This window comes from Vigna unguiculata, chromosome 1, assembly GCF_037176805.1.
Source record: "Vigna unguiculata cultivar grain cowpea cultivar isolate G323 ecotype 2 chromosome 1, ASM3717680v1, whole genome shotgun sequence".
Lineage (NCBI taxonomy): Eukaryota > Viridiplantae > Streptophyta > Magnoliopsida > Fabales > Fabaceae > Vigna > Vigna unguiculata.
The window spans coordinates 5,654,730-5,666,288 of NC_140792.1; the positions used below are offsets into that span (position 1 = coordinate 5,654,730).

An 11,559-nucleotide genomic window follows, 5' to 3' on the forward strand; every position below is an offset into this window, starting at 1 on the left:
TTAGAATATCCAATATTATTTTATGCAACTAAAATAACTTTTTATGCCATTTTTATCTTATGAACTCAATAAATCCAATAATCACAATCCTGATTAAATCAATCTTTTAAGCAATAAAATTCAATTAAATCCCCAAATTTAAATATTAAATGAGGGTAAAAATTTTAACTCATCAGGCCCGTTTGGGTTATCGGTATTGTCTTTGTCGTCGGGCTCGCCCGACTCGTCTGGGTTGTTGGGCCTGCTTGGGTAATCCGGCTCGTTAGGCACATCTAGGTCGCTGAAAAGCTTAATAACATATTTTAAAAAATAAGATATTTTTCATTTTGATGATTAAAGCCCATGAGTTGGCTTGATCCACAAGGCTTTTGTGGGGTTTTTGACATTGTGAACTTCTTTGATGGGGAATTTTTTTCAATGTGGGATTTTTTGGCCCTAGCTCACATGGGTCAGGGCCAAGCCTTATGGGCTGAGCCAAATTGACACCTCTAAGTGCCTCACAACTATCCATTGCCTCAAATTAATAATTCTTTCAAATTTGAGGAACCAAGAAAGAGAAACATAAAATATAACAATTGTGCGTAACTGTTTTCTCTAACGACATACATCCAATTATCGATCTCAACGGTCAAAGTGAAGAACTACATATCAAGAACCATCTATCAAAATTTTGGTTCGATCCAATGGTTAATGAAGCGAGAATTACAATTTTATTAAGACAACTTAGACTAGAAAAACAAAATGGTGTCCAATGCCCTACACATACAATACGCACACCTAACGCCTATTCTATTCCATTACGCTTGTTTTATAGTTCCCAACGATTTTGTGATAGTGTCTCTACTCTTGGTGGTGCCCAATGGTCCGAAACTATGCCCAATGAAATCGTGATCTCATACGTACTAAAACAAACAAGATTAGTTCTCCTTACAACATTAACACAAGCATAAGTAACAAAAGGAACAAGAAACTTACCTCCCATTACCAGGATTATTACTTCAACTCTAACCTTTGATACTCCACTCCTTCGTTATTGCTCTTAATCCTCAAAAGTTCACTACTTTTCCCTTTTTTCCATTTACCTTATAGACTCCAAAACGACATTATCTAAAAAAAATATCCTACCCCAAAACTTCATCACTGATAAAAACCCTAAATACTTTTGAGGCCTTATTTAATGTTTACTACTCTTCTCCAAGCCCCAAAGGAACGAGTCCAAATTCATTAATCGTCCAAATTCATCAATCATCCAAATTTAATTTTAGAAATTGTCTAAAACAAAAACATTGCTAATGGGAATTGAAACTAATACCTTCTATATGAGTTACAAAACTTGTTTTGTCATTTTACTCATTCTAAATATTAAAATTTAAATTTAACTCAACATTTTTGTTATTCTTCTAAATTAAAATTTTTAGAGTCTTACATCAACTGCCACATCTAAGATATTATTCATTTTAGAACTTAATATTCAGTCACAAATTTATTTTTAAAAATAATATCAGAAAATTGAAGAACAAAAATATATTTAAATTGTCCTTAACCTTGATTCATAAATTTGATTCATAAATGAGGTGGAACTATCGAATGTATTAGAATAAATTTTAACCTATTTTTTCAAATTTCAAAATAGTTAGAATGATGTAAATCCTCCTATTACTACTTTGAAAAGATACTCACTAACAAAGAATGAAATTTACATATCTAGATATTTGTGAATTTTGATAAGAGAGATTATAAAAGATAGGATTTTTATTATCAATTTCCTCACACAATGAACCTCTAGAACTCACGGCCACCCTTATGAACCGGTGGTATACTACATTGACATGCCATTGCACTATTTATTTGGTAACAACAATTTCTTGATTACCCCCAATAGAAGTGATAATTAGGGAGTAAACAAGAAAAACACTAGACATGTCAAAGAAACAATAGATCAAGAGGCGAGAAGAAACTTTTGCAGCCAAAAAGCAGAGAACTTGGGGTATCTCTTCAAATTGTTCTTGTAATCCACATATATGAGGCCAAATCGAACTGTGTAACCAGCATCCCATTCAAAGCTGTCAGAAAATGACCATGCATAGTAGCCCTTCACATTAACACCATCTCTGCATGCATGCACCACAAGCAAACACAATAATCATCACAATTAAGGAATTCATTGTGAACCAAATATGTGTAAATAAGAAACATATTTCACTTTCTCACTTGATGGCTTGAAGAAGGAATCGGAGATGGCCATTATGGTATCTAATTCTGATTGCATCTTTGCGTGCTTCATCCACTGGTATGGAGTCATTCCTTGATTCAGCAATGCCTAAAATAAATTAAGAACCATATAAAGAACTAGTTTCTAATTAATCTAATCACTTTATACGTTATGTAATAAGATCATTGTAATGCTCCTGAATCTAACCACGGACCAAAATGAAATCTGATGGTTTAGTTACCATTTTCTGTGATGTAAACATCTGGATTTTTGTATTGGTCCTTTATGTGTAACATAAGATGATGAATTCCCTTGGGATAGATAAAGAGCCAATTCAGATCGGTCTGCACAACAACAAATTTTTCTTCATTACAAGTAGAAATGCAGTTTCACAGCTTGCATGGTTTACTTGTGTTAGGTTTATAGAGGAAATCACTGGAGAAATACATCATAATGAGAGTTTAACCACATAAGGTATTAACACCATTTTCAATCCAAAATCTTAAAGCAATAGATTTATGGGTCTTCATCCTTATATGGTGCTCCATTTTCTCATTTTTACTTAATGTGACATTTAGACTCACACTTAGATTCTTAACCACTTGTGTTCGCAAATACCATTGTATGAGATGAAGCAAATGGTACATGCATGAACCAACTAAAACTAAACATGATTAGTTTAAATAATAGTTTGACAGAAAATTTAGTGTACCGGAGTTCCAACTGATAGGCCATTCCTTTCCGCTGTGATGAAGAGAAAATTGTTGATTGTGTTTGTCAGTTAACTGCTAAAAATTAGTAAAATAAAATAAAATAATTTTGTGTAGCCAATTTTACTTACTGCTGAGACTAGCTAGCATATCTGTGTAGAAGGTCCTGTTGGTGGTGGCTGGTGCAGCATGTTCTGCATAATATGTGGTGTAATAATTCACACCAAGAAAATCAATGGAGTTTTTGAGGCCTTCGGATTCAGCTTTTGTGAAGGCAGGGAGTCTAGCTCCCACTAAAGATCTCATACTTTCAGGATAATCACCATATGTAACCGGATGAGCATACCTGCAGAGAATGGATATTTTACAAATGTTCAAAATTAATGTGTTTTTATCAACTAATGATGCCATTTGGGCTTTTGGGCCAACAATTCACAATTGAGTCCAGAATGTGAATGGTAGTGGGGAATATGAGATTTTTGTGAGTTTTGTTTTACGTACCAACCAAAGAAAAAATCGAGAGCTCTGCTTGCAGCCTTGTTATCAGCAGCAGTGTTAGATTTTGGCAGAAAGAAGTGAGTTGGTATGGTGATCCCAATTCGTCCTTTTTGACGAGCCTACACAACAAATAAACATCACACTTTTAAAGTAATACTATAAAAAAAATTTCATTTATTAAAATTTTCGGTTTCATTCGATCGAACTTAATTTTTCTAGTTACGATTCAAACACAACTTACCGTGTTTATCATTCATTCATGTCTCCAATCTTTAAATTTGTTTTTATTATTAATTATAATGTATGATTTAGTTCATTTTGAAAAAATAACAGTTATGTATGAAGTTTAAAGTGTTTTAAGAAAAAAGAAAATAATACTATAATTTCTATTTTTTTACTCTTTGATATAATTTAGTGCCATTGATATAATTTAGTGTAGATCATTGATTAATGTACTAATATTTCTCTTCTTTTAAAATAGTTAATGACTCACACTGAATTACGTTAGAAAATAAAGAGTCAAAAAATAGAAATCATAGTATTATTTTTCTTTAAAAGATAAATTCTTCTGTATTTTAAAACTTAACATTGTTATCATATATTAATTTTCCAATATAAAGCTTCGAAAAGAGAAAAGAAAACGCTTAAATATAGCTTTAACAAAAGCTATATTTTAGGTGATGTTATTTATATGTATTATAGTTAATTGTAGACTAATATATGATTATATAGCTTGTGAAATTTAGTTTCCAGTTAGTTTAGAAAAACTTATAGTGGGAACCGTAATTGAAAGGAATTTTGTTGTCCAATGTTTTTACTGAAATATTGTGTCAGAAAGAAAAAGTTATTTTTTTTTTCAGTGAAGATAGGATTAATATGTACAGTAAAAAATTATATTGATATTTTTACATTTTTATTTGTTGTCGTAAAAATATACGATTTTGAATTTTTAATAAAATAAAATTTAAGTATTTATGGTTCTATATAATTTGTCTTGAAATTGTTTTAACTTTTATATACGATTATTATTATTGTTTTCATTGTGTCTTCAGTAGGAGATTTTTTTAGAAAAAAATAAATAAAATAACAATAGATTTTATTTTATAATTAATTTTCCAAGAACGAAATAGACTTAAATTTAATTTTTAATATTTTTTTATTAAATTTAAGTTCAAAAAGTAATCACATATATAACATTTATATATTTTAATCATTACTAGTTTAATTTCTTGAGAATGAAATAAAAGCTACTTATTTAATAAATATAAAAATAAAAATATGGATAAATTTGTTACTTTAAAAATAGCAGCACAACTATATCCCTTTATCATTATTAATAACTCTTTCTTAAAATTGTACTTTCTTAATAAATCTTTCAATTTATATTATACTTTTAAAGAATTGTACTATTTAAATTAAATGAACAAAAAGAGACCATCAATAAAGATGTATACCTAAACCAGACCAGAGTTGACAGACATCATCAATACTCTCCAATAATTTAAATATGTTCATCAACGAAATAAGAGATATTTTGAAGGAAAAATCTATAGTAATAACAATAATAATATAGACTAGAATTTCTCATTTTTATTTTGAGGAAAATGTTTTTGAAGCTAACCTGGTATTTTGTCTTGTACAAGGTGGCAGCAGACTCATGAGCAAGTAAAAGGTTGTGTCCAACGATGTAGGGTTCAGTGGCTGAGTCACCAGCGGTGCAATTCCCAGCGTACTTAGAACATCTACCTGGTGCAAAGGTTCCTCCATTGTAACCATTCAGACTATACGATAACGGTTCGTTCAGAGTCACCCAATGCTTCACTCTGTCTCCGAACGTCTTGAAGCAAAAATCAGCGTATTTACGAAAATCCTCCCTAATTATTCACAACAAACAAACCAAAACTTAATTCAAAATCCATGCTTAATTACGGTTTTATAACTTTTAATTACTTAATAATTGTTAAGTATGTTTATAGATCGTTACTCACACCACTTTATGACTACGAAATCCCCCATACTCATCTTCAAGAGCTTGTGGGAAGTCCCAGTGGAAAAGGGTGACAAAAGGTATTAATTCAAAATCCATGCTTAATTGCATATTTACGATATTTATTTTATTTTAAAGATATCAAAATCAATATTTATCTGTATATTTTGAAAACTTAACAAATAAAAAACAACTAAATATTCAATTCTCTAATGTGAAATGTTATTCAAGATTGTGACTTACACTACTTTGTGACTTCTAAATCCTCCGTACTCATCTTCAAGAGCTTGTGGAAAATCCCAATGAAAAAGAGTGACAAAAGGAAATAAACCTATTCAAAATTAAGCCAAAAATGAGTTAATTGTCAAAGAGTTAAAAAGAAAAAAAAAAAAAAAGTGTTGAGAGAGGTTTACCATTTGCGTGGATCTCATTGATGACGTCGTTGTAGAATTTAACACCCAAGGGATTAACAACGTCCCTGCCCTCTGCACCAAGCAATTCAATATTTTTCATCACTTTTCAATTTCAATAATTTTGTTTTATCAAATAAATAAAATTAATTTATACAGGTTTTCTTGTATTGATTTTTCTAGAAATTACCGTTAACTCGTTTACGAGTTAATTTGAATTCTAAGATAAACTAATTTAATATATTTTTTTTATTTTTTTTTATTCAAACAGATTTGGTGTGTATTATTTTTCTAGTACATATATATATGGAGAATTTAATATTGAAGAATAGAGTGGAGTTAGGATTTGTGTTTTACTGGGGAATATTCTTGTCCAAGAGATGGAGAATCTGTAAGAATCCAACCCAATTTCTTTCACGATTTTTATGTCTTCCTGCAACATTTCACAGTTAGATAAATTACTTCAATAAATCAATATTCATTAATGAAAATGAAACACTAAAAAATATAATATAATAATTAAGATATAATATGTGGTTTTGTCAAGTATTTTGTTTTTCGAATATCACAATATTGCCATCCACAAAACTTAAATGCTGAGTTTTTTTCGATAGAGACTCACTCTTTAATCATTATATAGCAGACAAAAATATCACTTTCAATATTATTTATTTTGGAGGTTGCTATCTAATATGAAATTTGCACTCATATTTATTTAAAAAAAAATTACTTTAGCACTATGATGACTAAAAAGGGTGATTTTAGAAGGAAAATGTACCTTGTAGCGATGATAAAAATCAGCTCCCACATCACCAGTGCTTCGATCCCAAATTTTTTCTGTTCACACCACACACATGCCATGTTTAAACATAATGAATTTTACATAAACTTTTATTTTTATTTCTTTTAATTTATAAGATAATTTCTTTTGACTTCCTTTTATTCTACACATACTTTTGGTGACTAGGAAATATTATTATAATGTACATTTACTTTTAAGTTAATAATGTAAACAAATCTTTATACTTTTTACTTACTTACAATGTGTAATTTCTTCTTAGATAAAAGTAAAATTGTGTTTGAACTTCATAACAAAGGATTCAAACTTTCAAGTAAGAGTTATCTTTTCTAATAACTTTTTAAAAATGTATCTATTTTGTTACAATTCTAAGCAAATTTGATTACAAAAATTAATTGGTTTAGAGAATAACCTGGGTGCTGTTGGGTGAAGGTATCCCATATACATGGTCCTCTGCCATCTACATTTGATGCACCCTCTGCCTGAGTAATTAACAAACACAACCCAATTAACATGTATTGTTATACTTAATAAACAACTTCAAACAAAGACAATATTTAGATTTTTTTTAATGAGAATTTTCGATGTTGTATCTTTATTGTGTTTTTAAAATATATCAAAAAAAATATTACTACATTAAAATTAATGAGATTTTTTGAGAAGTGATGAGTCTTTAAAGGGGAGAATTCATCAAAAAGATAAAAAGAGCAGAGTTTCTTCTATATCTCATATTTATAATCTCTCCATTGAACAAAAGTATTTTCAATTACGAATGCTTTTCACTCCTATTTTGTTGTAGGGTTGTTCATTTTAACTTTTAACTTTTGATAAAAATTATATTGTACTCATATAAATCGTTTATCAAAATTAATCATTGACTTTAATATTTAAAATAAGTCTTTTATCTATATAACGTTCAACTTTTTTATTTATATCCAGTATAAACTTACACTTAAAATCGAATAAAAAAGAGTTACCGACAAAGATTTGACATACCAGTAAACCAATATAAAATATCATATGATACTAGGTTCTGTGGACATTTGTTATCTTATTTATTTTTATTCTCTTAAAATTATAATTCACCTTAAATTTCCAATAATTAACATAATTTAAAATTATACTAAATATACAGTAAAAAGGAATCTGATATCTTCAAATATCAAAATAGTAAAAAATAGTATGCATCAGTTTAACTAAGAGGTGAAAACTTGGTTATGGAAGAAAGAAAGAAAAACGAAGTGATTGTTGTGTGGGTATGAGAACCTGGTAAGCAGAAGAACCTAATCCGAAGACAAAATTTGAAGGAAAAAGGGTTTTGTTGAAGGATGAAACATCGTGTCTTGGCACAACACTGGGAGCTACACCTGCAGCGCCATTAACACCCAAAAGGGTTGCGAAAGAAAGAAGACAGAGGAGAGAAAGAGTGCTACTTCTCATTTCTGCTATGCTGTCTAAAACTTTCGCCATTCCTTTCTATTTAAAGAACAATGGGTTGGGTATTATTGGTACTATTCCTTGTTAATTTTTCAAAAGTAAGTTAAGGAAGTAATTAAAGAAGATTGAATAGTATGTATACTGAAAAGACTAAAGATTTTTCCTTTATTTTATTGTTTATTTATTTATTCACACAGTATTATGCATCATTCATTTTTTATAATATTAAATATGTTTAATGTAAATTAGAATTATTTTTTCTTTCAAATTTTGGATTAATTTAGTTTCTTATCCTTAAAAAATAGGTGAATATAGTCTTTTTAGCCAAATTTTGTTAAATTTATTTGATATTTTAAACACGTTTTTCAGTAAACATTGAAGTGAAAATGAGTTAAACAATGTAAACAACTAAAATATTATCATGAAATGTATTTATTAAAAGAACTAAATACATGCATTTCTAAAATTGGGAACAAAATTAGTCCAAAATTTTAAAAAGAAACTATTTCCAAAAAGTTGAGTGACAAAAAATATATTTAACCCTTCTTTATATATATATATATATATATATATATATATATATATATATATATATATATATATATATATATATATATTATCTATATATGTCACTATAAAACTGAACTAAATAGTTTTTAGTGGGAATAAGAGAAAAATAAAAAATAAACATCCAATTTTTAGTGAAATTGTTATTTTAAAATTTTCGACTTATTATTCTCATCTTTGTTTATTCAATTTTAATATTTTCAATATAAGCTTATTTATTTTTTATTCTTTAGCTAAATACTTACGAGAAGCTAACTAGAAAGTATAATTTATTTGGCTTATCTACATTTCTCGTGAGCAGAAAAAAAATATTTTAATATAATTATAAATATATTTTTGGGGCATGGTCTCCCATCCCTCTTCCTCTCTCATTTCAATTGCTCGGTCCCTCTCTTCCTGCTATTACTTTTTTACTTGTAATGGACTTTATTTTTGAATTATATTTTGTTTCATTTTTTAATTTAATTTCATACCAACTCTTTAATAATGTATAAGTCTTCCACTGGTGAAATATCTAGTAATAATAATAAAGGTTTGATAGAGCCACTATTGTGTATGCAATTATTATTTGTCAATTAATAAGTTCTATTTATGTTATAACTAATTGTATGTATCTTATTTATTTATTTATTTATTTAATAGTAAGTTCTATAGTTCTTAAGTGATATGTTAAAGTATTTTTTTCATTCTATTTAATAATTTGAGATTTGGTTTTCATCTTCACTTGTGTCATATGAGTTTTATGTAGTTATTTCATTACTCCCATTTTTTCATAACAAATTAGTATATATATATATATATATATATATATATATATATATATAATTGAGTAGTATTTGATTAAGACTGAGACCATTTTCATTCAAAACGTTTTAAAGAAACATAATTTATGGTCCAAAATAAGACCCCATTTTTTTATATAAAAAAATTGTTTTGATTCTTGTTTTTTTCTTTAATCAACACACTGTTCACGCGTATCACTCTTTAATTTTAATAAAAATAAAAAACATTTTTACTTCTTTTGCATATATGTGGTATTGTACATACATGATTTTATTTTATGTATTTTTTTATTGAAGTTATATGTTTAATAAACATAATTTATTATAATTCTTATTGAAGTTATTAGATTTGCATAACTTCTAATTTTTTTTTTTATTTTTCTTCCAATAAAGTCATACTTGATAAATATAACTTTCTTAGTTTATTTTCTTTCCTTTTCTATGTTGAAATTATATTTGTTTAGTACGATTTTTATTTCTTTTTCTCCTGTACTCATATTCGATAAGTATTACATTTAGTACAAAAATAAATAAATAGAACACAACTTGAGTACATTATATATTATATAAAACAAAATCATATATATTAAACACAATTTTTATATTGTAAAAATGAAAAGTTAAAATTCTATAATTATTTTATAATTTATTTATTTTAATTTTTTCGAGAAAGTACCCTAGAATGATTAACTTTCCTCGTATTTATTTGGACCACTTTGGTGTTTCACACCTTCCAAATTGATTCTAAAAAATGGGGTCTACTTTTTGTTGTTATTCATAAAAGTTTTTATGGCAGTACTTCACCCGCAAAACTCACCAAGAACGTGAAAATATGTAGCTATTTTCACTGACGGCTATTGCTGTATAAGGGAGGGTACACACTACTTTATATAGTCGGCACATTAAACTCGTGATATGACAGATAACGAATACAATTTTTTCAAAAAGAATTTATGATTATCAGAAATATGAATCAGTTCATTAAATCCGAGAACATGGAATATTTAATAGATAGAACCTGGCAAAATTTAATAGATATATTTTGGAAAATTTTAATTTTGATGTTATAAACTGTTATGCATTTTTAGTTACAAATGTGATGCATTTTGATATATTTTGTTGTTTATTTTAAACTTTTTTTAGGTGTTTATTAATTCTATTGTTTCAAGTAGAGTCTTCAAAGTGAGTTAGAACATGTGGGTCAATTTGACCTACCAAGGATATGAGTCGGATTGGGTTGAAATTTTTTTACAAATGTTAGTAGGATAAATTTCTGACTCGACCTACCAAGAACTTAGCTCACTCGAGTTGAACTTGTGGTGAGTCGGATTGGCTCATCAACCCGTATGGTCACACACATTATGTTGGGTTGTTTTTTTAACCAAACACATTAGTGGGTTCGCAAATGGAAACCTAGCTTCAACTTCAAATAGATGAGAATAGAAAATATGCTTCAAGAGATGAAAATGTTGTAGATTTATCCATTCAAGACTCTAATATTATAGTTGGATAAGTGATAAGAATGCTTTGATTTTAGATAGTAATTTGTTTTTCTTTTTAATTTTGTTTGTATTGGAGTTTAATATCATTTTTGGATTGTATTTAGATTGCATTGAAGTTTATTTAAATTTTAATCCCAATTATAATTTATGACTTAAAAAAATATATTTTATTTTAATTAAATGGGCTAATAAGTTAACCCATTTAACCCACCAACTCGTGGTGGGCCGGACAGGATTAAAAGTTTTTCGGCTGGCTTATAAGTGAGTCAGGTTAGATTGACCCACTAAATGACCAACTCGTAGTGAGTCGGGTCAGGCCGGACGGAACGGTCCATTTTGGCAGCTCAGCTCTAGTTTAGGGTGTTCTTTTAAGTATATAACTTTTGCTTGAAGTTTTAAAGGCAAACCATTTACCTTTTTTGGTAATAATCTTGTTGTAATTTCAATTTAAGGATGCTAATAATACCTTTTTAAGAACATGTTATTCAATTCCTTCGTCGTCTTTTAAGGCTGTCACATGTGGTTTCTATTGTTTGGACCAACTCATACAGTTCATATAATGATAATGCTTATTTAATAAATGAGGTTAGTTTAATGTGACCTAAAATCTACCGACCAGTTCTTATTTTCTTTCATATTAAATATTTTATATTTC

The 11,559-nt window shown here is 28.2% G+C and overlaps 1 protein-coding gene across 1 annotated transcript; it reads right to left on the bottom strand.

The window, feature by feature from the left end:
• Positions 1–1,734: 1,734 nt before the first annotated feature.
• On the bottom strand, positions 1,735–8,138 carry LOC114164014 (vicianin hydrolase-like). Its single transcript, XM_028048467.2, has 13 exons — positions 7,883–8,138; positions 7,029–7,098; positions 6,596–6,654; positions 6,175–6,250; positions 5,821–5,892; positions 5,651–5,738; positions 5,042–5,294; positions 3,424–3,539; positions 3,054–3,268; positions 2,925–2,956; positions 2,454–2,556; positions 2,212–2,320; positions 1,735–2,111 (listed from the first exon to the last, which is right to left on the bottom strand). Exons 1-13 carry the CDS (start codon positions 8,084–8,086, stop codon positions 1,940–1,942), a joined length of 1,569 nt encoding a protein of 522 aa, XP_027904268.1. The 5' UTR covers positions 8,087–8,138; the 3' UTR covers positions 1,735–1,939.
• Positions 8,139–11,559: the final 3,421 nt, after the last annotated feature.

Coding starts and splice junctions, on each gene's coding strand:
- LOC114164014 (XM_028048467.2), bottom strand. CDS start 8,086: ATGGCGAAAGTTTTAGACAGCATAGCAGAAATGAGAAGTAGCACTCTT. Junction 7,099..7,882: donor TAGGTTCTTCTGCTTACCAG/GTTCTCATACCC, acceptor TTAATTACTCAG/GCAGAGGGTGCATCAAATGT. Junction 3,269..3,423: donor CTCGATTTTTTCTTTGGTTG/GTACGTAAAACA, acceptor CATTCTCTGCAG/GTATGCTCATCCGGTTACAT.